The sequence below is a fragment of the Maniola jurtina genome, chromosome 4, assembly GCF_905333055.1.
Source record: "Maniola jurtina chromosome 4, ilManJurt1.1, whole genome shotgun sequence".
Classification (NCBI taxonomy): domain Eukaryota; kingdom Metazoa; phylum Arthropoda; class Insecta; order Lepidoptera; family Nymphalidae; genus Maniola; species Maniola jurtina.
Window position 1 is genome coordinate 10,374,663 of NC_060032.1, and position 27,862 is coordinate 10,402,524.

Genomic DNA, 27,862 nt, shown 5'->3' on the forward strand with positions numbered 1-27,862 from the left:
GAAGAGTTCCGTACAAGTTTTTTTTATGTAATGACAATTCAGTTGTCGGATTTTTCTCTTTACTTGGGCCACAGGAGTAGAGTGCTTGGGCTATAAGATATTGCTACCTGCCTTTCATGATTCTACGTAAACGGGAAGTACCCAATTTATAAGTTTTGATTCTCTTGAAAGATGACACACAGACAGACAACGAAGTGGTGAAGGAAAACACCGTCAGGAAACCTGCATGCTTGAGAGTTGGCCATAATGCTCCCTCAAAGGTGCGTGAGGTGTGCCAATACGTGCTTGGCCAGTGTGGTAGCTTCTCCTTCTGAGAGGAGACTTGTGCTCAGTAGTGAGCCGGCGATGGGTTGATCCTGATGATGATGAATTTTAAACGTATTTTGTCAAAGTAAATAAGCTGAGTTCAAGCAGATAAAATAAAAAGAAGGTGCGCCAATCATCCAAACCTGCGCGACAAAGCGACTACGATGCGGGAACCTCAGCCGCGCGGAGGGTCATCGCCTCCTACGATATTTAATGGTGCCATGCACACCTACGCGTCTACAACAGTCGAGGCTACAACATGTTTTTTTTTTCTACAGATACCTACTGAACCCTAAAAATAGTTTGACTATGGTTTGGGTTTGGGTTGATTGTTCGTGGCCTTTGGTTGACTGTTGGATATTATAATTGAATTGATGTTTTCTCGTTTAACTGTGATTATAATATTTTATAAATTAGAAACTCCGCGCCTACGATCCAAAGTATCGGAGTTTTCCAAAACATTATTTTCAAATAAATAGTTATGTATCTAGGCAACGTCCATCTTGACAGCTTGACATTTGCCAATTGACATAATATTATGAACCTCTGTTACAATAGTGAAAGATCCCAGGGCCACCAGCCGTCACGTATTTTCTGACGAATGAAATGTGGACGATTGAGTAGTGTTAGTATGTACTAAGAACGCATGCCTACAGACCTGCTAGCTTGCTTAGACGGCCAATTTTCAGGTATCAGGTAATCAAGGTACATAAAAACATTACTTACCTCGCGTAAATTCTCCAATTTTTTTTAATTTTTAGCTGATTTTTTTTAAATATTAATAATTAATTGACATAAGTAAACTATAAGAGAGTGAGAGAGAAGTCAATATATCCTAATACATGTCTTACTCAGTCTCATGCGCGTAGATAATGATGCCCTCGCGCTCATACCCACAGAGGTATTAAAATTTAATTTAGGGGATGATTAGCCCTCTGGATCGGTCTGTCTTCTTGTAAAAGGTTTTAAAATAGTTGTCTGGTGGACATATATAAAAATGGAGCATTAGAATTTACGTGCAGTTAAGTAATTACTTATTTTGGGAGCTTTAAAGCGTCTGCAAAGCAATACGGCCAACGCGGGAAGTGTCTGGGAGTATTGGCGACACATTTTAAAGGATATTGCCTAAAATATACGTAAAAATCAGTTTGGAGAATTTACGTGAGGTAAGTAATGTTTTTATGTACCTTGATTATCAGATACCTGAAAATTGGCCGTCTAAGCAAGCTAGCACGTAGGCTAGGCATGCTTTCTTAGTACTTACTAACACTACTCAATCGTACATATTTCATGTGTCAGAAAATACGTAACCTCTGGTGGTCCTGGGATAAAAGTAATAAGAAAACCAGAAAAGAGCTGATAACTTCCAAACGGCTGAACCAATTTTTTTGGATTATAGCTAAGAACACTCTCGATCAAGCCACCTTTCAAACAAAAAAAACTAAATTAAAATCGGTTCATTCGTTTAGGCGCTACGAGGCCACAGACAGATACACAGATACACAGATACACAGATACACAGATACACAGATACACAGATACACACGTCAAACTTATAACACCCCTCTTTTTGGGTCGGGGGTTAAAAAAAATTAAAATGTGTTTCAATTTTCAAAGTAAGATAACTATACCAAGTGGGGTATCATATGAAAGGGCGTACTTTACCTGTACATTCTAAAACAGATTTTTATTTATTTTTATGCATAATAGTTTTTGATTTATCGTGCAAAACGTTGGAAAAATACCCGAGTACGGAACCCTTAGTGCGCGAGTCTGACTCGCATTTGGCCGGTTTTTTATTTTTATCGTTTCATCGAGTCTGAATTTATGTTATATTATATGAAGTAGCTTGAGTAATAGGTAAAATAATTTCATCATCAACCCACCACGGACTCACTCTCACTATAGACTGAGCTCAGGTCTTCTGTCAGTATGAGAAGGATTTAGCCATAGTCAACCACGCTGGCCAAGCGCGGATTGGCAGACTTCACACTTTTTTGAGACCATTATGGAGAACTCTCAAGCGTGCAGGTTTCCTCACGATGTATTCCTTCACCATTAAAACAAGTGATACTTAATTGCTTAAAACTCATATGACTCCGAAAAGTATATGCCGGGGTGAGAACCTCCGACTCTCCAACTAGGAAACCGCTAGGCTATCACCGCTTTTTAGAGAGAATATTTATAACATCATATTTCTAGGAATATTTCAATATTTTACAAACTATTGTGAGTTGGCGCTACAACGTTAGCAAGTTAATCAAGATTTATTATGACCTCCGTATTTCATGTTAGTATTCCTCTAGTGTAGTTCCGAACACTTTGATACCTGGTAAAATATCGTTTTGCTACAACTGTGTGTACAAGGTAACATGAAATCGATACAGAATTATGACCGCCACGTAACATATTACTGTTCATACCTCGTATTTCAAACAGCACTTATATTTTATGCATTTGCATAGCACGAATAATCGAAAGAATTATTATGACTGCCCCATTTTTCACCGTTTTCTTCGCAATTATATCTAATAGTTTTATTTAATCGGCTTTTAGTGGATATTACTGGCTTTGTAAATGTAGAGAACATTTCCGTGGTAAGGTGTGTTGAAATTAATCATTAAATTACAAGAGATAGCCACATTTTACGAGGCGCTAGTACCTTTTCACACTTCACACTAATATTACCTATAAAGGCGAAAGTTTGTGTGTATGTGTGTGTGTGTGTATGCTTGTTACTCCTTCACGCAAAAACTACTCGACAGATTTGACTGAAATTTGGAATGGAGATAGATAATATCCAGGATTAGCACATAGGCTACTTTTTATCCCAGAACATCAAAGAGTTCCCATGGGATCTTCAAAAACCTATATCCACGTGGACGAAGTCGTGGGCATCCTCTAGTACTGTATACTTAATGCATATATGATCGTCGCGTGCCAAGTACAAATGAAAATAATAGGTATGGGATAATTATTGTGACTACGACATTTTATAACGTTATTTTTAGATTAATATCGTTGGTCATCAATATTATTTCAGCTCTCACTTAACAGTTTTAGAGTTTTTACGAACGTTATAACAAGTAATTGATGAATTTTGAGAATTTTGAATAACTAGAGTAGTTTGTGTTATTGGCCGTCTATACACAAAAATCAACATGCCAATTTCAAGCAGCACAATGCTTTACTAGAAAGTTACCTGTTTGAGATTTGTTCGAGCCTGTCCTGCTTCAATCAGCCATACTATTCAGCGTGTTTTCCAGTTAAATGATTTACAATAGCCAGAAGAAATGTGGACTAAATAAATTTCATTCTCATAAATATGTGGTTATTTCTCGTGCCAGTATGGCACATAAATCTAGAAAAGAATATCCGTTTTATACAGTTTACACGACCGATATTGTAACCGCACTATTTTAAAATTAAAATACTGCCATTTTGGTCTGATTTTCCGATATTTTTAAATAAACAAATAAAACTTAGTTTTATTTTACTCGATAAAATAAAACTAAGTTTTATTCGTTTCATTTTGATCTAGTGATAACCTACATTAGATATTAACGACAAAAAAAACGATGTACAAATTATTTTATGGTATTGTACTATATGTATAGGTATTAAACTTACCTTTGCAAGTTGCAACCACAATTTGAGAAGAGTTACGTAATATAAATTTTATGAATATGGATATTTTCAGCTCTACTATTCTTAGCAAATCTTTGAGCATTTTAACAATGAAAGTCTTCTAATTGTTATTTATAGTTTTAGATTTAATCATAATTTGATTTTATTTTAGTATGTAACGATGGGGTTGGTATATAGGTCACCTATAAACACCCCTTGAATAAATCAATTTAAAAAAACACTGCTGTGAGAGAATGCTGAGGAACTAACTACACGACCTCGTTGATGTTTCTACTTCATGAATGCTTCACCTACTTATTTATCATCAAATCAAAACGTATCATGATTCATGAGGGGATGGAATTGATATGCCCTCTATGAATAAAAACCAAGTGCTTCTCATTGAAGTTTTCACTTGTAAGTTGTAGTTACTTACCTACTTATGCTTAGTTTGTATAGGCATCTCGTTTCTGTTACGATTGTAATTTTGTTTATCAAACTAAAAGCGTATGCGCCCTCTATCTAATAGACCATCCTGGTCAAAATATTCATAAATCCTTTTATAATGATAGGAATAATAATAAATGCTTCTTAAAATCTATACTAATATTATAAAGAGGAAACCTTTGTATTTTTGTATGTTTGTATTGAATAGGCTCAAAAACTACTGGACCGATTTCAAAATTTCTTTTACCATTACTTAGAAGGATTCTTCCGAATCCGTATAGGCTATATTTTATCCCGGAAAATAGATAGGATTTTTCGTGGTAGTGTCCACCCGTGCGAAGCCGGGGCGGGTCGCTAGTCTAATAATAATTTGTTCCTAAACATGACATTCTTTAGGCATACTTAGGCATACTTTTAAATAAGATGATAAATTATTACTACAAAAAAAAACCGGCCAAGTGCGAGTCAGACTCGCGCACTGAGGGTTCCGTACTCGGGTTTTTTTATCCAATATTTTGCACGATAAATCAAAAACTATTATACATAAAAATAAATAAAAATCTGTTTTAGGATGTACAAGTAAAGTGCTTTCATATGATACCCCACTTAGTTATCTTATTTTGAAAATTAAAACACATTTTAATTTTTTTTATTTAAATGATGTAACCACAAATTCGAGGTTTTCAGATTTATTCCTGTACTTGTGCTATAAGATCTACCTACCTACCAAGGTCAACGAGAAGTACCCTATAGGTTTCTTGACAGACACGACAGACAGACAGACAGACAGACAACAAAGTGATTCCGTTTTTCCTTTTAAGGTATGGAACTCTAAAAATAAGTAATCTTAACGCACTCTAACAAACTCTAAAAATAAGAGATCCCCATAAATATTTTCCCGACAGTAAAAAGCCTTCAACATAAAAACTGCAACCTTGGACATGACAATATAAAAGTTGCTAGGAAGTTGATAACTTTTTTAATCATAGCCGACACCGCTGCGAATTGTGTGACTCAAACCGCTGCAATTTATTTCGAGTTTCGTTTCAAAATTTTCTCGTTTTTTTGTACCTAAAACAAACCAACTGCAAGGGTAAGAATTCTCGTTATTCAGAATACTATCAGATAAAACTTAATTATAAATTAACTCAGTTTTTGTTTCAAATTTTCGCAATTCATCATCGTTCGAGCATCCTGAGAAAACTTGTTTTTAGGTTAGCAAACGAAAATAAAAGTTACAATTTAATTGTTATATTATTGTTGAAATATTTTTGTTATAAACTCAATATCGAGAACAAACTTCAAGCATCTTTGTTTTGCACAAAGTAATCCAAACTCTACCCTAAAAATATATTGATAAATTAATAAAGATTCATTTTATGATAATGGTACTACGTACATATATACATATTTATTGACTGTAATAGAATCGCGTTTTCGTTGTATCTAATATATTTTTATTGGTTCTGTACGAGGATTCTGTTTGTTTCAATTATATACTAAATATTTAATATTTATTATTACAAGACTTCTCTTTTTTATTCACATACAAGTTAGCCCTTCGACCTCACCTGGTGGTAAGTGAAATGTTGCTGTCTAAGATGGAAGAGAGCCTAACCTAAAAGGGTACGGAAGTTCTACACGCCATCATATCGGAATGCTTAAATGCTTGGCGGTAATGCTTTATCTGTTGGTAACTAGCCATGACCGAAGCCTGCCACCAGGCTAGACCAGTGATACCTGAAATTATAAATCTCTAAATATCTTCCGGAACTGTACAAGGATTCTCCCACTTTTAATACAGCGTTCACCACTGCGCCTTGGCGGTCGTCTACTTTTTTTTAAAACAAGGAGTGGGTGCGACAATAGTGCAACGGGGGGGGGGGGGGGGGGGGGGGGGGTTTGAACCGCCAACCTTTCGAAATTCAGTCCGCTCCTCAACCGTTGAGCTATCGAGGCTTGATACAATACTAAGTATATAGGGACTGTTATATTTATTAAACCGCACGTTATATTATATAGCATATTCTTAAAATTGTCATAGTATAAACTACTATGCAGTGTATGAGATGAGCGCCGTCCTGCAGAATGCGCTAGTAATATGACTGTGACCTAATTAAGTAGACAAGGAGACAGGTTGTCGGTTAATTTTTCACACTATGTTTTAGTGTTTTATTTAGTCCTTATTTGTTAAAGGCTGGCTGAAACTTACCATTCAACTCTCATGTAAATATACTTGTTTTATCCTAATTTATTTCTTAGCCACGGCCACGACGACAGCGGTGCTCAGGGCGGGAGCGGCGACGGGAACGGGGCGATAATATAATAATACCTATGCATTAATTTATAATGGGGCCACCCAGCCATCTGCCCTGTCGTCCAAGACAGCGCCATAAATAATAATTAATGTATGAGTTTCCAGAATCAGCGACCTAGCTTTGCTAGGAGGACACGAAATGTACGAAATTCGCGTATTAGCTCATGTTCACCTTTGGTCTTATTATCGTTTTCCCATTTTTTTAAGAGACTTAATAAATACTGTTTTGCCATCTATGGCTTTATTTACGCTTCGAAAAACGGATAATCATGTGTTCAAAAATGATTTTCAATATTTTTGATTTTTACGTAGTTTTTACAAAAGTTGACGGCGCGTCAGCGTCGTATCTTTTTAAAGCTTTGCATGCCTTTTCAGGATCTTGTTCGTAGAATCAGTTACATGTTATCTAGCAACACTGATCGCCCCGCTCCCGCCGCCGCTCTCAGCCTGATCATCGAGGCCGTAGCCAAATGAATTACTAATATTGTTAAAGATTTCAGGTTGAGGAAATGGAATTTTGGAATAATCATATCACTAAACATATCGAATAGTTTTTTTTTATGAATACGTCAACATAGAAGGATATTAGACTGTGTCGTTTCGTAACTTCCAGGATTTTAGCGTAAATGGTGTCAGTGACTGCTGTAAAATATTACGCTTTCTGGGCATAAGCCAACAGATTTAGGGTACAGGGTATTCTAAATTATGTTTTGGCGGCACAATTTGTTTCCACAATGTGGCGCTAGTATTATTTTAATGAATTTAGCTACGCTTACAAATGAGTTCAGAAAGAATGACATGGCATATTTCATGTTCGTACATCTAGTAGGCAAAATAAACAGGTCATATGTGACTCAGGTTCGTGCACCAAGGGTTCCGTACCTGGGAAAGGCACTTATTTGTTTTCACACATTAAATTATCGAATGCTTCTAAAACAAAATAATCTTTGAGGTATGAAGCGGGGGGGACGCCCTGCACACTTGCGCTATCCCGCACCGGGCTAGCGCGGGGGTTGTGCGGGTGTGCGGGGCGTCCCCACCCCTATTGCCATCTCGACCTGTCGCGTACTATACATAGATAGCGATTTATTTAACACTAGAGGATGCCCGCGGCTTCGCCCGCGTATATTTCGGTTTTTTAAAATCCCGTGGGAACTCTTTGATTTTCCGGGATAAAAAGTAGCCTATGTCCTTCCCCGGGATGTATCCTATGTCTGTACCAAATTTCATTCAAATCGGTTCAGCGGTTGGGCCGTGAAAACGTAGCAGACAGACAGACAGACAGACACACTTTCGCATTTATAATATTAGTATGGATTTTAGATTTACATAATTGCGGCATGGCTTCACGATCTGGGTTCTAGCTAGGTATTTGAACTTGGCCGCACTGAGCTGGACATTTTCGATGTTATAATATTATCATGTTCATTTCATGTGGCGGCAGGAGTGTAATAATAATAATTATTAAGCTGTACGGCTTTGCGCATGCGCTTGGTATCGCATCCCATCTTATCTAGACTTGACCAGAACACACATTTTGACAGTGAACTTTCGTTTACCTCTAAACAAAGAAAAGACGATTTTTCAGCAAATTTTAATGTTTTTAAAATTTTCTGCGTTACAAGAATCTCATTGATTTGAAGAAAAAATCGTAAAATCCTTCAATAAAAATAAAATAATGCTAATACTTAACTCGCCAAGTAGGTAATATTATGTAAAGCGTTGACCATGTCCCGCTCAATTTACGTATAGCACTGTTCTTATCATTAACAGATAATTAAATCTGTTCACTTGTATGAAGTGTCAGGGGGTGTGGTTATAATACCTACTCTGTGATCTTCAATGGCCAAGGAATTAAAGGATCCATATTTCTAGAGCTCAATTTATCGCCATGTTGATTTCCCGGACTCTCATTGTTCCATCGTAGCGACTGCTATATAATTTATCTTCGAGACACAATCGCCTGTCAGAATTGGCTCGGCACAATTAGGAGCGGTCTTGCTAAAGCAATAAATAAGCTTTCTTGTTTCTGCTGAGTAAGATCATTTTAACGTCATAATATAAAACTACTTACTAAGTGACGAGTTTCCATTCGATTTATGTGTTTTCATGTGTTATTGGACTTGGGAATCGGAATCACCCACTCATAGTCCCTTTAAAGCATTAAATGAAGCACAGTTTTATCTACGACTATAATTCGCATCAGAAACCGTGCTTGCTCAAATCACTTCCTTTTTACATTGATTAAAAAATAATATCCCACTTATCAACAATAATTTTCTTTGACAGACTGTACTAATTACTGGCCTGATATGACATTATTTTTTAGGTCTTTCGCCTAAACACAAGTGTAAATTTATAACACCCCCGACAAGTGAAGGTTACAGTAACTAGAAAAGAGCTGATAACTTTCAAACGGACGAACCGATTTTCTTGGATTATAGCTAAGGATACTTTCGATCAAGCAACTTTTCAAACAAAAAAAAACTAAATTAAAATCGGTTCATTAGTTCAGGAGCTACGATGCCACAGACAGATACACAGATACACACGTCAAACTTATAACACCTCTCTTTTTGGGTCGGTGGTTAATAATGTAGATAATATTATCATCGTCAATAGAAATTATTATCATCGTTGACTATGAATGTCCGCTGCTGAACATACTCGTAGGTCTCTTTTAGGGACTTATCCAGTAGCTCTCTGCGACTCGTTTGATGTCGTCTGTCCACTACTATGAAGTATATGTACAAGCTGCACTATTCGGTGCGAGGTGTTATTCTAGCTCCTTGGGATCCGTATCTGTAACATAAGACAGTAGAAATAATGAGGTTAAATTCACGCCAATCATAAAATAGAATAACAATATAATCCCTATATCCAACGATCAACTCTCAAAAGTTTAACGCTTAGGGATGTGTTTTATGCATAGTGAAAACTCAACGACCCAGCCACGTCATTGTTGAATAAATCCCAAAACCCTTTTGCGACAGGCTATACTGGGGCCACAAATGGGCACTTGTTCAAGTTTAACTTTAATATTACCAGAGCACGGTAATGGTATGTATAATAGATAATATTACCGTGACCAGAGGTTAATACGTTGTGCAACCTCAGCCTCCATCAGGCTACCTTTATTCGGATTATCTTTTATGTAAGCTTAATAATTTAATGGTATCAATGATAAATATAAGTTAAGCAAGCATTTTTAATCCATTTTAATTGTATGGTCCTTGTTTTACATCGGTTAATTGCAATAATTACACTTATAACACCGTTGGTCTCTTTCTGCATTATCATATCAGATGTCAGTGAAAGTAAATTGGTACTGACGTTAAAAACAACATTGTTAACATGCATGTAGCAATGTAGCATGTTAGTGATAGATTGATAGTTCTTCAAATGTATTCACTGCGCAAAAACCTCATGTATCTATTTGAATATTGGAGTGCTTTTAAAAAGGCTATGACGTCCGCGTGGCATACATACGAGCCGATTGATATCACTGGTTCAATAATTCACAAGGTTCAGGCGTATCGTTGGAAACCATTCAAAGCGACCCTAATCATGGGCTACAAATTCATGTCATGTAAACTAATATTTGTGATAACGTAGGAAAAATAGATTGTTTTATGTATCCTTGTAATATATGTATCATAAATAAGAAAGATTTGTTGGTTTGTTTGTAATCGATAAAGCTGAAACTACAGCACCGATTTCAATTATTAATATTTTTGTATAATAATTCTTTCATTATTAGAAAGTAATTTTATCCAGACGAAACAGCATTAGGTACATAAAATTCCACCCAACCGAAATCGGACGGATCTGCGAGTAAGTAAGTTAAACAATATAAACCTATAAAATTATTGTGAAATTTTATCAATTATTTATTACAGCTCTATCACTCTACAAAGTATTATCTCAAAATAAACATTGCAGATATTCTAGCCATTTAAATAAACGCAAAGTTGTCAATACACGATCCGGCTTCCAATATCGAATTCTCTCGCGTAGCTTGCTTATCATTGGAATTTATGCATTTTCAATAAAACCCTCTGGTAAACGAGCTGGACATAAAAATTGATATGAAATTATTTTTGCTACGAGTCACACTGCAATTTTGTAACCTGTAATGCATATTCTACTTTTAATATTTTTTTGTGTATTGTACGTATCTTTTGCGAAAGATGAAAATTCCGCTAGCGTTAGCGACTTCGGGGCGGGATTAATATCTTCTTTGAGAAATGACGCTAACCTAGATCTCCCAGTGGACGAGGAGTATGAGGATCTTCGAGCTCAGCTTTTCGCCTACCACAGCGCTCTTGCTTCGCTTGCACCATCTCGACGTAAGTTCCTTTTAGACTCTAATCAATTTCTGCAGTCTAAGTGATTTTACAAACGTTTTCTTATTGATACCACTTCTACACACGAATAATTTGCTTTATGAAGTTAGTTTGCGTATGTATTATTTACGTGCATATTTCATTTCCAATTTTTGTTCATATGAATATAATTTATCTACATTTATAACGGTACGTTCTGTAAGGTTATTTTTAAAAATTGATTTGAGTTGTCAAAAATAATATAAAATTATTAATTTATCTAATGCAGGTAGTTTGATAAAATCGATATTTCGCTCATTCGATGTCATACAATCTGTTACTAGGAGGCCGACAAGATTGAACTTGCATAAATACGGGTGTTTTGAAGGTTTTAGTTCAGTCTCCTTCTGAGATTCGGAGCGATATCGCATATTTTCGGTATTTGGATTGTGAACTGAATAATTAGATGTTGTGATAGCAATCACGCTCTAATTAAATTATTTATTTTGGCATTAGTTTGTTTAGATTAAAACTCTCGGATAACCTTACACATTAAACTTGTGTTTTTTGTGTTGGTAAATGAGAGGACATTCCAATAATTCCATAAAAATAATTAAATAATACCTGCTTTTCTGAGTGACGCCAATAGTTCATACTAATATGATAAGTGCGAAAGTGTATCTGTTTGTCTGTTTTCACGGCAAAACCGATTTTACGTACAGACATAGCTCGTATCCCGAAGAAGGACATAGGCTACTTTTATCCCGGATAGTCAAGGAATTCCAACGAGATTTTTAAAAAACCTAAATTCATTCCGAAAAAATCGCGGGCATCATTTATTTTATACAGAAACAGCTTGCAGGATGCAAGCTGTTTCTGTATAAAATAAATATAAACTACTTTATAACTCGGCAAAACCAAACCCACGAGATTCTTTGTAACCCTGAATCCATGCGAATATATAGTCGCGGGCATCATCTTATTAAGTACATAATATGTAGATTATTATTGCCAGACAATGTCCACATTAAAAAATATCAATAACTGTTTTACAATGCGTCATGATCTTTTGTCATTAATATTTCACGTACCTAATCATAAATGGAAATCAAATTGTACGCATTCTGAGTTACAGCAACGAATACGATATATGGGAAGACATTAATATTTTAGAAGCTCTCATATCCGTCCGCATTGTACATATTTCACTGCAAATTGCCACATTTTGCCAGACCCTAGCTAGACCCCTATAATAATAATTGATTGATACGCGTCAGATTTCGTCGCGATGTATGAATGTAATTAATTTGCCGGCAAAACATGCCAGTTTTCCCGACCAAGTTGTGTTGAAAACAATACTTTCTTTCATATTTACCCATCGATGTATTTATCCACATACCTTTATCATCAGTTTGTACTGCCCTGTTTATCTAGTGGTTTATTCGGCACGGATCATGAGACCCCGGGTACGAGTCCCGTTTCGGGGAATAAAAAATATTGGGTTTTTCTGACAAGGGATTCTTAGTAGCAGACTGAAGTTAGAAAGTTGGAGTATTTGGAGTACCATCCCATATCGGATGTGTGAGTGCGGAAATAATGCAACAGTATTTGCACACACATTTGTTGCGTAGTTGGTTAATCAAAGGAGTAGATATACTTAGGTTTAATGAAAACTGCCATACCAGTTCCAGGTTAGCCTACTTCCATCTTAGACTGCATCACCACTTACCACCAGGTGAGATTGCATTCAAGGGCTAACGTGTATCTGAATAAAATAAAATAAAAAGTGTCTGTTGAAATTGATTGCTGAGGCCGAAATCCGCTTAAAAGAACTTGATTATCCTTAGCACAAACTTACCAATTGTCATTAGTATCTACTAGCTTTCTTACTGTGATTTATTCTTATCTCCAGGATCCATGCTCACTACGCAGTGCTGGCGTCGCGGTGGTATATGTATCAGTTACAAACTGTGCCCTGGATACAGACAGCTTACGGAAATCCCCGGCTGCAAGAACAGACATAATGTATGCTGTTTTGTATGGAACCAGTACGACATACGTGACTTGAAAGATCACGGGATTGACAACTTAGCCTTCCCTTGGAAAAACAACATGGAATATGGTGGCCAAGGCGTTCAGCAGCTTACAACTACGCGTAAACCTAGAAGGAAAAAGAAAGTCACTGGAAACATTTATTAAAAGAAATTAATTCTAATTCAAGCAATTACAATCCGGGTATCCTTAAATCAAGGGTGTGGGGTGAATAGACACCTTCTAAGCTAACTGGTCCCATCTTAGGCCACATCACCAGTACCCAAAAGGCGTGATTGTGGTCAAGCGTGTGCACATAATGAATAAAGTAAACAGGAGAAACCCGAAGAATTATATAAAAAACCTAAAAATCAAATCGTTTCAAAAGAAGGTTTTGCCACATGAGAAAGATGGTAGGTGCTATATAGTTTTGCTGTCCGTTATCGATGAAAAAAGATGCGTTTAAACGCACTGATTGTATTTGGCCTGAGCTCTGAGAACAATCAACATACGATTTCGATCCTAAGCGTAAAATTTGTGTATGCATAGTTGAACCGTAATCATTGATTTCACAGTGAACTTTCAGCGAAAACTAATAAACTTGGAGTGCAATCACAGCCCTCGCCGAACCGCCTTCCATCGTTTTCTATGCAAATGCTTCAAATAATACGAGTACCTACCTACTATGATTCGCTCAGTATTTGGGATGCTATAGGTTAAATAATCAAACCTCAAAGGAGCTTAATAAAATAGACTGTTATCCGTAAATACTAGCATTATTATTAGTCCATAATATTATATAGAAAAGAAGTCTATTAAGTTTGTTTGCATGTACTTATAACTTTTACAAATTTGTTTTTTTTTTTTTTTTTTGTAATTTTAACTTCTTATTGAATTTTAACATGGTTTCACAATCATTAATGTCCCGGTCAACAACGCGATGTTCAACGGCGTTCCCCGTAAAACGTAGATGTAGCCACGATCAACCTGCAACGGCATTCACAATGCCGTTTAATGTTAAACGATTTTAACCCCAATTCAATTGGCATAAGACATTAACCGTTCAAGTGTGGTCACTTAGTTTAACCCGTTGATTATCGCGATAATTATGACGTTGTTGGGCATGGCCATTAACGTAATGTAGCCGCACTTAAGAACATTATACAAAGATTTATTTCATATAATTATTACATTTACATCCTGCTTAGCCAGGGCAAGAAAGCTTATTATAAATAACATTTTACACGGTAAGAAGTAACAAGTAACTTCTTATCTATTCATGCTTGTTAAACTTCTACAAACGGTTCCTTAGACAGTCTAGAACAGTGACCAAGTCTTAGTCAAGAAACTTGTTTATCATGTAGGAATTTAATTACGACCCACTTATTCAGGCACTCTGCTCAGAATGTTGCGGTTATGTAGAGCGAGGGTTAGTGTTGCCAATACCCCGAGAAAAATATCCGGGAAACAAGAAAGCCAATATCCGTTAATACTTACTTGATCCATAAAATGACCTATTTATTATGTGGGAAACGGATGAATACAGAAACGTCTCCAAGTACCTTAGTTAAGAGCTTCTTAGAAGTTAGGTAACGATTTTGGACATATTTTTATTGACACGATGCCAAAACTGAGATGGAAAATGAAGTAGTGGTGACAGCTTGTAGTACAGCTGGTAGGTAAGACGTCGGTCTTTCATACGAGGGATCCAGGTTTCAATCTAAACCTATGCTTTTCGGAGTTACGTGCGTTTTAAGCAATTATATATTACTTGCTTTAACGGTGAAGAAAAACATCGTGAAAAACTTTAATGAGTTCTCTATAATTTTCCCAAAGGTGATGTCTGCTAATCGGCACTTGGCCAGCGTTGTGGCCCTTCTTCCGTTCCGTCCTCAGTAGTAGACTGGCAAAGATGGTGATTATGATTAACACCTCATATTATTTATCTGAAGTTAAGGGTTATGGGATAAAATGTAAGCGTATAGGATAAACGTTAATTTTAAATGGTTAGGATATAAATCCAAAATGCAGTTTCAGCAATACAATAGGTCATCATCATCACAACCCATCGCCGGCCCACTACTGAGCACGGGTCTCCTCTGAATGAAAAGGGTAAAATAACAAAATAAGTAGTTCAGTCGTGTTATTTTAAATAAAGCAACATTGTTAGAGGAACGTTATATCTAAAAGCCAGGGATAATCCTAAAGCTATGAGAGGGTTGGCTACCTTACTTAGGGTACACTAACACAGTTAATGTTCTGAGCTTCGCTGAACATAATCGGCACGTAAAAATTACGACTTGGCTCAAGTATGAAACTTATTTATATACTTACTTGATTTATCCCTTTTTATCTCTACTAACTTAAGGCTAACACTCTATTACGTACTTGATGACACTCTGCTTGGGAAGTACATTACCTAATTCTTCTGATAATAATTAACTGAGAAATACTTTGCAGACTTTTTATCTCTGAATGTTAATTCTGATACCTACCCTGATAAATCAAGGGTGTTTTGCTAAATTAATTTGAAACCAACAAAACAAAAGGAAAAATAACTACTACTTATTAAGTTCAAGAAAATGTAATTAAATATGCGTCGCCGGGTAACGAAGTGTTTAAGTAAACGCGAGAGTTGCTAAGGAATTTGAAATAATTTGCAGCAAAGCTACTTCTAGAGAATAGATAATAATTATACTTCAGCGTCAGAACTTAAAAATCAATTCTGACGAGGCTATACTATGTAAATAAAGCTAAAAAGCTTCGAGTGTACTATATTAAGATAAAGTGAAGAAACAGAGAATAATTAATATTCATTCAAGTCAAGAATACATTAACGATATTAACAATGGATGGATAACTAGCGTGTTCGCACAAGCGTGTTGAATATCAATTCGTAGAAGATTAATATTAAAGACGTTCGCTATTCAGAACCTACAATGATCTAAGGTCCTATTATATAAAACAATTGGTACCTACGAGTACAGGTAATGTGTGTCCACGGAAAACGCACTGGTGCACGATAGTGGACGCGATAATCGATGGACTTTTTTTTAAATGAAAACTTCTTTAGATGCGTTGAGCAATTTTGAGATGGGTAAAAACTTCAAGGTCGCGTCACCAATATGCTTTTTAACCCCCGACCCAAAAAGAGGGGTGTTATAACACATATAAGTTTGACGTGTGTATCTGTGTATCTGTCTGTGGCATCGTAGCTCCTAAACTAATCAACCAGTTTTAATTTAGTTTTTTTTTGTTTGTTTCAAAGGTGGCTTGATCGAGAGTGTTCTCAGCTCTTTTCTATTTAATGTAACCTTTACTTGTCGGGGGTGTTCAAATTTTTAATTTACACTTGTGTTAATAGTGCTCGAAATGACGAAAGATAAAATATAGAAACTAATCTAATGTTAATGATTGTAATTTCTAAATTGTGAAATATTAATAATAATTGCCGATTTTAACAATCATTTGATTGAAGAATTTGAAAATCCAAAAAAACCATTATGTTCAGGAGGTAACCCTAAATTATTTCTCTGTGTAGCTATAACAGGTTAATATGGCTGTATTATTTTCAGTCTTACAGCTGTTAAGTTTTGTTAGTTTATTTTTTAAATAGCTGTGACGTCCAGACAGACGAACCTACGGACTGGACTGGAAACTATAAAAAATCCTTGTTTTACTACGATATCCTAAAATAAAAATAGGAATAGAAGCGTCACATCGAACCAAAAAATTAAAACCGTTGATTTTGCTTTTGTTCTGAAGTGTGGATACATTGCGCTCGAGTAGTTTTCCCCCTCATCTAATGAAACTACCCGAACGTACCTAATAGTTTTATGATTCTTTTTGCATCTTCTTTCTATTCTAGCATCAAGGGTAATTGTGAACTTTGACCTTTGTATTTTAAAGCAATTTTCCCTTTCCCAGTAAATTTCTCAGATGGACGAACATCGTAACTTTCAGTAGCTGGAACACGTAAATTGGTTCTGAGTTGAAACGTATTTAGCAAAGTAGTTTTGGTCAAAGGAGTACAAAACCGTGAAATGTTGCTGTCATGACTTGCTTAGCATTATCCATAATAATTTGAATAGCTGTATTAAATTAGGGGTAGGTATGATATACTGTACATGTTCAATCATAAATACTTATGTAGGTTACACACATACTTATTTAAAAATAAATGTTTAAAAAAAGAAAAAGAAAAAATCATCACTCAATATTATATACGTCAAGACTGTTTTGTTATCATTGTTTATTTATGTTGTGAGAAAAATTAAAACTAAATTTTACGAAGGAACTCGTGTCGTTTAATATTATTAAACTATTGTTTATTAATTATATTTTATCATCAACGCACCGGAGGATTCCTTTACTGGTGACCTCTATATACGAACATGAGTAAGGACGTACGAGGCACGTCGGCAGCATCGCCGCCCGGCGATAGTAAGGAGAACGAGTCGACAAATCACAACAATGTTTTTAAAGTTGGAGTACGAGTCCCTAGCTCACTCATCAGTGACCTCACTAAGGGAATAGCTGAGCTACGGAAGCAGGTTCAACAAATGGCGACGCAGAGGAATAGCAGATCACGTTCTCGCACATCCCAAGGCACGCGGAATTCCTCATCGAAGACGCAATTTCTGATCGACACCGGTAGCGATCTGTGTGTTTTCCCCCGATCAGCGCTACGTGACCGTCGTACACGGACTGAATATACTTTGAGTGCAGCTAACGGTTCTGTGATAGCTACTTACGGTTTTGTGAATTTAGCTTTAGATTTCGGACTTCGTAGGACTTTTTTGTGGCGTTTCGTTGTAGCAGATGTTACAAAAGCAATAATAGGCGTAGATTTTCTAAATTATTACAACCTTGTAGTAGATTGTCGCAACAAGCGTTTAATAGATAATCTCACTTCTATAACAACTACGGCTACATTGGCTAACTGTAAGAATATATCTACTTCTGATATGCTTGTAACAAGTGTGAAGGTTCCGACCGGCGGCAACAGCAGATATCACAACATTTTATCTGAATTCCCAGATATCACTCGCCCCGCCGGTACACCAGGTATAGTGAAACACACCACACAACACCATATCCGCACTACACCAGGACCTCCAGTGTCGTGTTCACCCCGAAGGCTGGCTCCAGATAAATTGAAAATCGCCAGACAGGAGTTTGACGCGATGCTGGCTAATGGCACCGCTCGTCCTTCCGACAGTCCGTGGTCATCACCTCTCCACCTTGCGACCAAAAAAGATAATGGCTGGCGTCCTTGTGGTGATTACAGGTTACTCAACGCAAGGACGATACCAGACAAATACCCAATACGTCACATACATGACTTTTCCCACAGCTTAACTGGTTGTAAGTACTTTTCAGTTATAGATTTGGTCAAGGCTTACAACCAAATCCCTGTTGCTAAGGAAGACATTCCGAAGACTGCCATTACAACTCCCTTCGGATTATACGAATTTCCTTTTATGACGTTCGGATTGCGGAACGCAGGGCAGACTTTTCAGAGATTCGTGGATGAGCTGACACGTGGATTTGACTTTTGCTACACATACCTCGATGACTTTTTGGTATTTTCCAGGACTCAGGAACAGCACGAAGAACATTTGCGCCAACTCTTCACACGTATGCAAGAATACGGCGTACTTGTGAACACGGCCAAATGCGTCTTTGGCGCACCTGAAGTAACATTCCTGGGTTACCAAATTACTGAAAAAGGTACGAAACCCTTAGATAGCAAAGTCAAGGCCATTGCAGATATCCCTGCTCCCAAAACCGTCAGAGAGCTGAGGCGATTCTTGGGCATGATAAATTTTTACAGACGATTTTTGCCCAACGCTGCCCAAATCCAGGCCCCTCTGAACGCTCTGCTAACCGGATCTGTAAAAGCTTCCCATCCGGTCGTTATAGAAGGAAGATCACTGCAAGCTTTCGAGGACTGCAAGAAAAGTCTGTGCAATGCAGCCCTACTGGCGCATCCTCATCCCGATGCTAAACTAGGTCTCGTCACGGACGCTTCAGACAGAGCCATCGCAGCAGCTCTACAACAATACGTGGATGGAGCTTGGCAGCCCCTAGCATTCTTCTCGCGTAAGTTGAGCCCATCGCAGGTTAAATACTCGCCATACGACCGTGAGCTCCTTGCAATATACGAAGGAATTAAGTACTTTAGCCACATGCTAGAGGCCAACCACTTCACTGTCTATACTGACCACAAACCACTATGTTATGCTTTCCATGAGCGGAAAAGTAACTGTTCGCCACGGCAGTATAGACACTTGGACTTCATCTCACAGTTCACGACGGACATCCAACATATCGCAGGCAAAGACAATGTCGTGGCCGACACTCTTTCCCGCATATACGAACTACAAATACCAGTCGATCTAGAAGTCCTTGCCAAGTCTCAAACCACAGACTCCGAGCTTGTAAACTACCTTAAAGGTGAAACATCTCTTCGCCTCACCAAAATGATAATCCCTGGCAGTCGTACCGAATTGTACTGCGACGTCAGTACCCCGACTCCCAGACCTTTCGTCCCCGAGAACTGTCGTAGGCAAATTTTCAACTGCCTCCACTCCCTTAGCCATCCTGGTCCTAACGCTACAGCTAAGCTCGTTGCACAACGATTTGCTTGGCCTCTCATGCGCAAAAACTGCCGTGAATGGGCTAAGGCATGTTTAGACTGTCAGCGCACTAAAGTAAGCCGACACGTGTCGTCACCTTTGGGTACGCTTCCTTTACCTTCAGCACGATTCAAACATGTCCACATAGACCTGGTCGGCCCACTACCATATTCAAACGGTTTTCGGTATTGCTTGACAGCCGTCGATCGCTTCACGCGATGGCCGGAAGCTGTCCCAATCACCGATATAACCGCTGAGACGGTTGCCAAAGCCTTTATTTCCTGTTGGGTGTCGCGCTACGGAAGTCCAGTGGATGTCATAACGGATCGGGGAATGCAGTTTCAATCGGCACTTTTCCAGCAGTTGGCCAAATCCATTGGATTTCAGCATCGCAGCACAACCGCTTACCACCCTCAGTGCAACGGTTTAGTCGAGCGCTTTCATCGACAGCTGAAAGCAGCTATAACTTGTCACGCCGACGAGAATTGGACCGAGTCTCTACCACTTGTACTTCTTGGCATAAGAAGCGCAATCAAAGAGGACCTTAATGCCTCATCAGCCGAGCTGGTGTACGGTGAACCACTTCGCTTACCAGGCGAATTTTTTGGCCAAAATATCGCAAGCTACACCACCGACATCACCGACTTCTCAGCTCGCTTGAGATCCTTTGCCGAGAAGTTACAACCAGTACCAACTCAACACCACTCTAAACCTAAAACCTTCGTATTTAAAGAGCTAAGCACCTGCAGCCACGTATTCCTCAGGGAAGACACGCTACATGGTGCCTTGCAGCCAGCTTATACAGGGCCATACGAGGTTTTAAAGAGAGGCGCTAAAACCTTTAGATTAAAAGTTAAGGGCCGAGACGTGACTGTATCAATTGACCGACTTAAGCCAGCCTACATATTGTCCGACAATGCTCCATTTCCCAAGCTACCTAATCCTCCCCAACCTAAACCTCCAGATGTTCCCCAGCAACAAGCCGGATTGCGAATCACGCGTTCCGGCAGACGAGTACGATTTCCAGATTATTATCGTCCGTAGACACGGCCTCTGGAGGGGAGTGATGTAGGTTACACACATACTTATTTAAAAATAAATGTTTAAAAAAAGAAAAAGAAAAAATCATCACTCAATATTATATACGTCAAGACTGTTTTGTTATCATTGTTTATTTATGTTGTGAGAAAAATTAAAACTAAATTTTACGAAGGAACTCGTGTCGTTTAATATTATTAAACTATTGTTTATTAATTATATTTTATCATCAACGCACCGAAGATTCCTTTACTTACATCACAGCCCGTTTTCTATTTATAATATAAACCGTATAAAAAATAAAAATGGGTAAGTCACGGGCTAAAAAACAAAAATTAAAAAATCATAGAATAAATCTATTCATTACGTTTTTCTGAACCCTATTCGTGTCTAACCCTATTCTAAGGCCTTTGAGTAGATGGAAGCTATAGGCGGTCTGCCTACCGATTGAAAGCAATTTTCAATTTGTCTAAAGCCTACATACCTATTATGTATAGGTAGGTACACAAACGCTAACCCAAAAGCTCTATTTTTCGTAAAAGTTTTTCGAATAGATTTGGCTTTGCAAATATGCTTTCGGTATTACTATAATAGAAATCGTGCCATGAATAAATACATTCGTAATATTGTTAAGGGCTCTAAACTACATATTAGATTTTATGAGGGAAATGGTAGTTTTTGTAGATATTTGAGTACCTACCTTATCGATGGAACATTTAACACCTTCAGCATACCAGTCTTTAATAATTTTCCCGAAATATAAGTGCTTAGGTAATCGATTTAAAATTAACTAGATGACGCCCGCAAATTCACCCGCGTGGGTTTAGGTTTTTAAAATATCCCGTGAGTACTCATTGATTTCCCGAAATAAAAATTAACTAGGCCCATTTCTGGGATGCAAAAGCTAGCCGACAGACAGACAAGCAAACACACTCACGTTTATAATATTAGTATGGATTAAGTTATTAGGTATAGGTCGGTTCATTTACTTTGGTTCAATATATCAAAAAACCTGAAGTTCTACTCTCTTAAATCCCACCTAAAACCTAATCATCAATTTGTGCTAAAACGAGTAAATCCGCCCCGTCACCAAGGAGCACATTAGATAAATGAATCGAATAGACCAGTATGTCATTATGCCAGTATGCCAGTATCAAAATGCCGGCAGTGCACGTTCAGGTTTTTGTTTAACAGTTTTTTTATAATGTTTCATAGTCGACAAATCTTAATCCCAAGCTCTCGGTGTCGACTCTCAAAAGACAACAAAGACACAAATATTTGGAGGAAATAAAACAAAAGCGAATGGAACATTTATAACACCAATTTCCGTGTATCGAACAAATACAATGGTAGCTTTGAACAAAAAGAATCTAGGCAGGCCTCGTTTGCACGACAAATATTCGACCCGATCCACAAGGATCAAAATATTTAAAGCGACTATTGATAGATGAGCGACGACAACTGCACAGTAGGTCATCAGCATCACACTTAAGGCGCGCATAAGCGTGTAGGATCTGTTAAAAGGAACTTCACAAAGTTGTCACACTACACAGTGCCACAGCAACGGCGCGTAACTACCGCAACACAGCTCCTACGCAAGCTGCGCAATGTAAATGCTTTGATTCATTCATTCTTGTATTACAAGTTGTTCTATTATGCGCTGTATTGCACAAATTTCCATCGCGCGTGAAAACGAAGCCTTTAGGATTTACCGCCTATGTGTTTGTGACCAGAGCCCAGTACTTACCTAATTTATACTGAGTTATAAGAATGTTTGCATGTAGATAATATTATAGATAACAGAAGAGAGATTATAACTAATAACAGTAGCCAAACCTGAATGCCGCCGTCTAGCATATGGCAGTCTATTTTATGTCAAGACAACGTGCTGTAGTGTTAGCATAAAACAGCAGGTACCATAGTTCACGATTCTGTTACGCTGTATTATTCTGTGCAACATTTGAAATTACTTAAGCACGAGCCTTATAGCATATCTCAGTATTGCACTGTATTGCTCTGGCGTAAATGCTTGCATATTTATCTTCCCGATAATAATTTCGTACGGAATGTACCTATCTACTGAAAAGATGTCGTGTGAACGTGGTCTCGGTCGCACGGTACTGGGGACAAAGGCTGCCACAGGGAGCTCTACACACAATTTTACACGTCTCTTCTACCTCTACAATAAATGTAACAATCCTATCTTGTTTCGTTAGCAATACTAAAGTGGTAAGTGAATACAGGAACATTTTTCTGCACATATTATTTTACCTAAAGATAGGAGTTAGCTAACTGATATCTTATCTGTGGCTTGGCTCTCAGAATCAAAGAACCACGGCACAGTCAGTCAAGAAACCAGGTATTTTAAGGCTAAGTGCACATATTACATAGTACTAATAAATCCTATATGCCGAGGATCTCAGCAACTACGAGTGCTACGACAGGCTTTCGTTCGAACGCATGTATCGCTCCGTAATATCTCACGGAAGCTTATGCAGCTAAAAATCAGCCACTTCAGCTGTAAAAATAAGTGATTTATCAATCGACACTATGCAAGGGGCATCCTGTATGGGAACCTGGACTTCATCTGTTAACTCAGATGACGTTCCTTAAACTCAAAATAAATGTGACTGCACTAACTGCGAGAGAACAGCTACTAGGTTAGCCCACTTCCATCTTAGACTGCATCATCACTTACCACCAGACGAGATTGCAGTCAAGGGCTAACTTGTATCTGAATAAAAAAAATTAAAAAGAGAAGAGGCGCCAGCAGCTGGACTGGCATCGCGACTCGCATCGACGAAGAGTTGCTCAACTTTGTCGCCATTTTGTTGTGTTTTGGACTACGATCATATTAGGTTTATTGAATGAATAGTGAAACATAACATAGTCGCCCAGCCGCCCTTAGACTCGCTGTGGCTAAAATCTCGTCCCGCACCGCGCGCTAACATAGTATGCTGGGCCAGTAATATCAACTCAGGATCTATTTTGCAGTGAGTGATGCTGTAACCTTTCTAGCAAGGTTACCTACAACTTAATCCACTTGAAGCTTAAAAAGACTTCGAAGTAAAATAATAAATTAAGTACCATTTTTAATACAAAGATATTAATTAGATAAAAACTCGAAATCTTAAAGCTTAGCCCATAAAATTCAAGCTTTTTAAAAGTGATTGCCGTAAAAAGAGTTATTTTTACATTCCGTCGCCCACGTGACACGATTAATAAAACATTAATCTTCAGAAGCTATTCTTTCGTTTATCTGCCTCCATTCTATCGAAGTGAAATGGAATGACAAATTATTATTCTATTGTACACGTGTTCAGATAAAATGGTTCCTAAATTAATTTAAAACTCTGTAGGTAAATGTTCTTCTTATGGTAGGATATGGAAAATATCTTTTAGTAGTAGACATTAGTTTGAAATGGTATTTGCTATGTAGAAACTGGAAGTCAAAGTACTAATCTATGTGGAGGGTCAAACTTAACCGCGTATAGAAATACGAATTACAATAAAACGAATATTTACAACATACTTTGTAGTAAAATATGATGGTCGCTCATACTTAGTTATGATATTATTTTAAACATCCTATGTACTCATATTTAGTTAATAAACATTTTATGTCATCGTTGTAGCACTATGCTACGCTTTGCTACAACACAATACCTAGGTAAGTACCTACTTTTAAATAATATTGAATGACTTACGTTCTACTTAGTGGAACTTTCTATCGATGTACCTAAATATTCCGACTTTAAAGGAAATCTATGTATTATTTATAAAACTTGTCCTAGCACTAGCAACATCATATAATAATGCACGTTTCAAAGAGAAACCTACTGCATCAATTCCCATAACTGATTTTATTTTATCCAAGGAACGTCGCGATAAGACATTCTGTGTCAATGTTATTCTTTGAGGATCGAGAAAGAAGGGCGGCGAACATTCATGAGGCGAGACTTGGAATAAAATCGCTTGTCACAACTTTTACGTGTTTGGAGATAATATTCTATTCTTTCGAAGTATCTTCCACTGACAATAACCTTTGGAGATTTTCATACATGATGTCAATTTATATTTTTTCTTAGTTTTTCTCTTTATTAGTTTGCGATTTTTACCGGTGCGAAAGTCATTCAGGTGCAGTGGTGGCTCATGACTTGATGAAATGAAGACCTGCAGGCAAGTGGATTGATGGAATAGAGAAGAAGAGCAATAGAGAAATAGGTTTTAAAAGTTCGGAGCTGGAAAGTAACTTCTTCTAACCTCCGATGGAGAAGTTTGTTTGACCAAGCCAAACCCGGGATGGGTTTATATTAGATGGGATGGGTTATTATAGAGTATAACTTATAGTAAGTGATTAAAACTTAGTATCTATGTTATGGTAGAGTTTAAGACCGTAAAACACAGATTAAAGATATAGTCCGTACCTAAAAGCGAAATAAGCTACCGTTAACCTGCCATTGGTACCTACTTATAAAGTTGTTCAACTCAATGATATTCGTTGATATTGTCTAATATAAGTAGGTAGGTAAATGGGTACAAGGCGAGTAATTCTGAACAACAATTTTTCGCCTGTAATTTCTTTTTATTTAAAACTTGATGTCACTCATACTAATTCTAAAAGCTTCAGAGACCACGATTTTTGTTTGAAATCTCATTTAGTTCAATGGTTTAAGCAATCAAATAAATACAAACAATAAATTGAAACAAGACGCAGGACAGAGAAATCGCCGCGCGCCGGTCATTTAATTCAGTTACGTGTTGTTATTTCAAGATTTTATCTTTCATTTAAACTGTGGGAAGCGGGCGCTGTCGAGACGTCCTCTCAAGTAATTAATGATAAACCAACCCCACTAAGACAGTTGCCTCTGAAATTTTGGTTGGCAGCCAAACGGCGAGAAGAGTGGTCAGTGCATCATTTTTATGGGCTTGGTCACTAAGTTTTAATCATTTTTACTACTTATGAGATAGGTATGCGTAAGATGCGTTATCTACCCCTGCGTAATTATTAATTTATGTTTGCTACTATGAAAGAAGTGTCGAAATTCATGGATCACGACCATTAGCACTTTTGTATGAATATACTTTATTGCACCACAAAACACAAATGACAGATTACAAAAAAAAATGTAAGTATATAAGATTTTCTGATTTATTTTTAACAACTAGAGCCATGCTGCTTCTGTTCTTGAGTGCTTGTTAGTAAACAAAGTGCTATATTCACTCTCTAGGTCTTTAACTATCTCCATGCCAAAAATCACATCGATTCGTTGCTCCGTTTGACCTGAGGGACAAACAAATTTAAAAAAAAACTCATTTTCTCATTCATAATAATATGGGCAGTGATGTATACGTCATGGAAATATTTATATGTATGTAACAGTGTGCAAACGTTCATTAATAACAGTAACGCCTTAAAACTACTTGCTGCAAAACTTGGTTAAATGCAACGAAACAAAGCGATATGAGAAGACAAAATATTTACTTATCTTACTTAACATTAACACCTCAAAACAAACTTGATAACAAATCTGTCGAAACAAATAAACATATAAGGAAGAGAAGTGGAACTCAAAATAAGAAACAAACTCTGCAAACTAAGCTGCATACGCCTTAAACAAGCTAAAGGCAATTTGTCGTTTGTCTTCTTTTAAATCTATGGGATGGATTTGCATTAAGCGCGTTTACAAGTTTCTTATTTTCTTTACAAAGCTTTTAGTTCCTTATTTTATTCAGAAAGCAATCAACTAATTCTCCACGAATTGGTTGTTGTAAGGTACTCGTAACTTGAGTTAAATTACTTTTCATTATTATTGAAATGAAAAGTTAATCTAGACTAGTTTAATTTTACCATATCAAAGGAACATCGTTCTAGTCCTAACAGTATTCTTGATTGAATATAGTTAAAACGAGAAAAGCAAAAGAGTCCTTCAAACTGGTAGGTACCTACTTAAATATTTTCCAAATAATTCTATCCTCTCTACTAAACTAAAATAAATAGTACCTAAAGAATATTGTAAACCTAGGTTTAACCAAACCTAGTTATTTGAAAGAAAAAGAAAAATTCAGGATAAAAATTTTAGTCTTCGGTTCTTCTAGTTCGGTTAGCTGCACGTTGTTCTTCAATCAGTGACTCGTAAAATATCCGGAAAAATCGATTGGAAGTTGGCATTGGAATAAAAAAAATTCAAACAGGCTCACATCTTTTTGCAATATTAAGAGCATTACTTCCACGAGGTTGAACAAAGTTAAGCGGTCCATTGAAATAAACGCCGCAAAACTTTTAATTTTTTGACTTAGCATTTTCACTTCGCATTTCATATTTTTTACTGGGTTATTATTAACTTTAAAAAATATCTTTGGGTTTAAACACTCGATCTTTTCCGTCTGTGACTAAGGGCACGTAATTTTCTATTGCTCTTCAATTGGTATTATACAAGTATATGCTGGAAGGGGTGTGCTTTTGAAGTGTCCCACCGAACTAACCTTAAACTGTCTTCGTCTTCTTCGACCGTCAAATGGTCTTCGTGTTGATACGATATTAACAGAAGACTCGTCAATAATATAGGTATACCTATTATAGATAATTTAGTACACTAGTAATTTACGCTTACATGACCCTCAGTTCTGCTATCAGCGATGGCGAAAATCAAGTTAGATTCAAAATAGGTTGGCAAATCCATCTTACTTGTTTAAGTAGAGATCAGTACTCAATCTGCCTGTGAAAATTCATTAATAAAATTATCTCTAATAAAATCATGAGCCTGATAGGAATGAATGATCAAATCTCGTCAAACGCTATTATTTTCGTTGTCAATGGCGATATTTCGCAATTCAATTTCACTTCACCTAATGGAGATGACTCAGGTTATAATATAATTGCAAGTATTCACAAAATGGAATCGCGTTATATAATTTCATTTATCATTCTCATCGCTTTAGTGCTGGAGAGTCTTTGTGGGAATTAAAAAATGCAAAGTTACTTTTCCTTTGTCCTTTAAAAATAGAATTGGATATTTCGTAATTAGCTTCTCGAGAGGTTTTACTTGTAATAATTGTACTACTAGACCTAAATCTAACGAAGTTAGGACGCTAGCTTAGAAGTCCAAGGTTATGACCACTGTGTTCTA

At 37.1% G+C, this 27,862-nt stretch overlaps 1 protein-coding gene across 1 annotated transcript; it reads left to right on the plus strand.

Annotated features, from left to right (window-relative positions):
• Positions 1-10,606: 10,606 nt before the first annotated feature.
• LOC123864210 lies at positions 10,607-13,686 on the plus strand. Its single transcript, XM_045904486.1, has 2 exons — positions 10,607-11,046; positions 12,935-13,686. Exons 1-2 carry the CDS (start codon positions 10,833-10,835, stop codon positions 13,219-13,221), a joined length of 501 nt encoding a protein of 166 aa, XP_045760442.1. The 5' UTR covers positions 10,607-10,832; the 3' UTR covers positions 13,222-13,686.
• The last annotated feature ends 14,176 nt before the right edge of the window (positions 13,687-27,862 follow it).

Bases quoted from the DNA above. Each gene is read 5' to 3' on its own strand.
- LOC123864210 (XM_045904486.1), top strand. From the start codon at position 10,833: ATGCATATTCTACTTTTAATATTTTTTTGTGTATTGTACGTATCTTTT. The intron at 11,047-12,934 runs GTAAGTTCCTTT...TCTTATCTCCAG, and splicing joins TTCGCTTGCACCATCTCGAC to GATCCATGCTCACTACGCAG.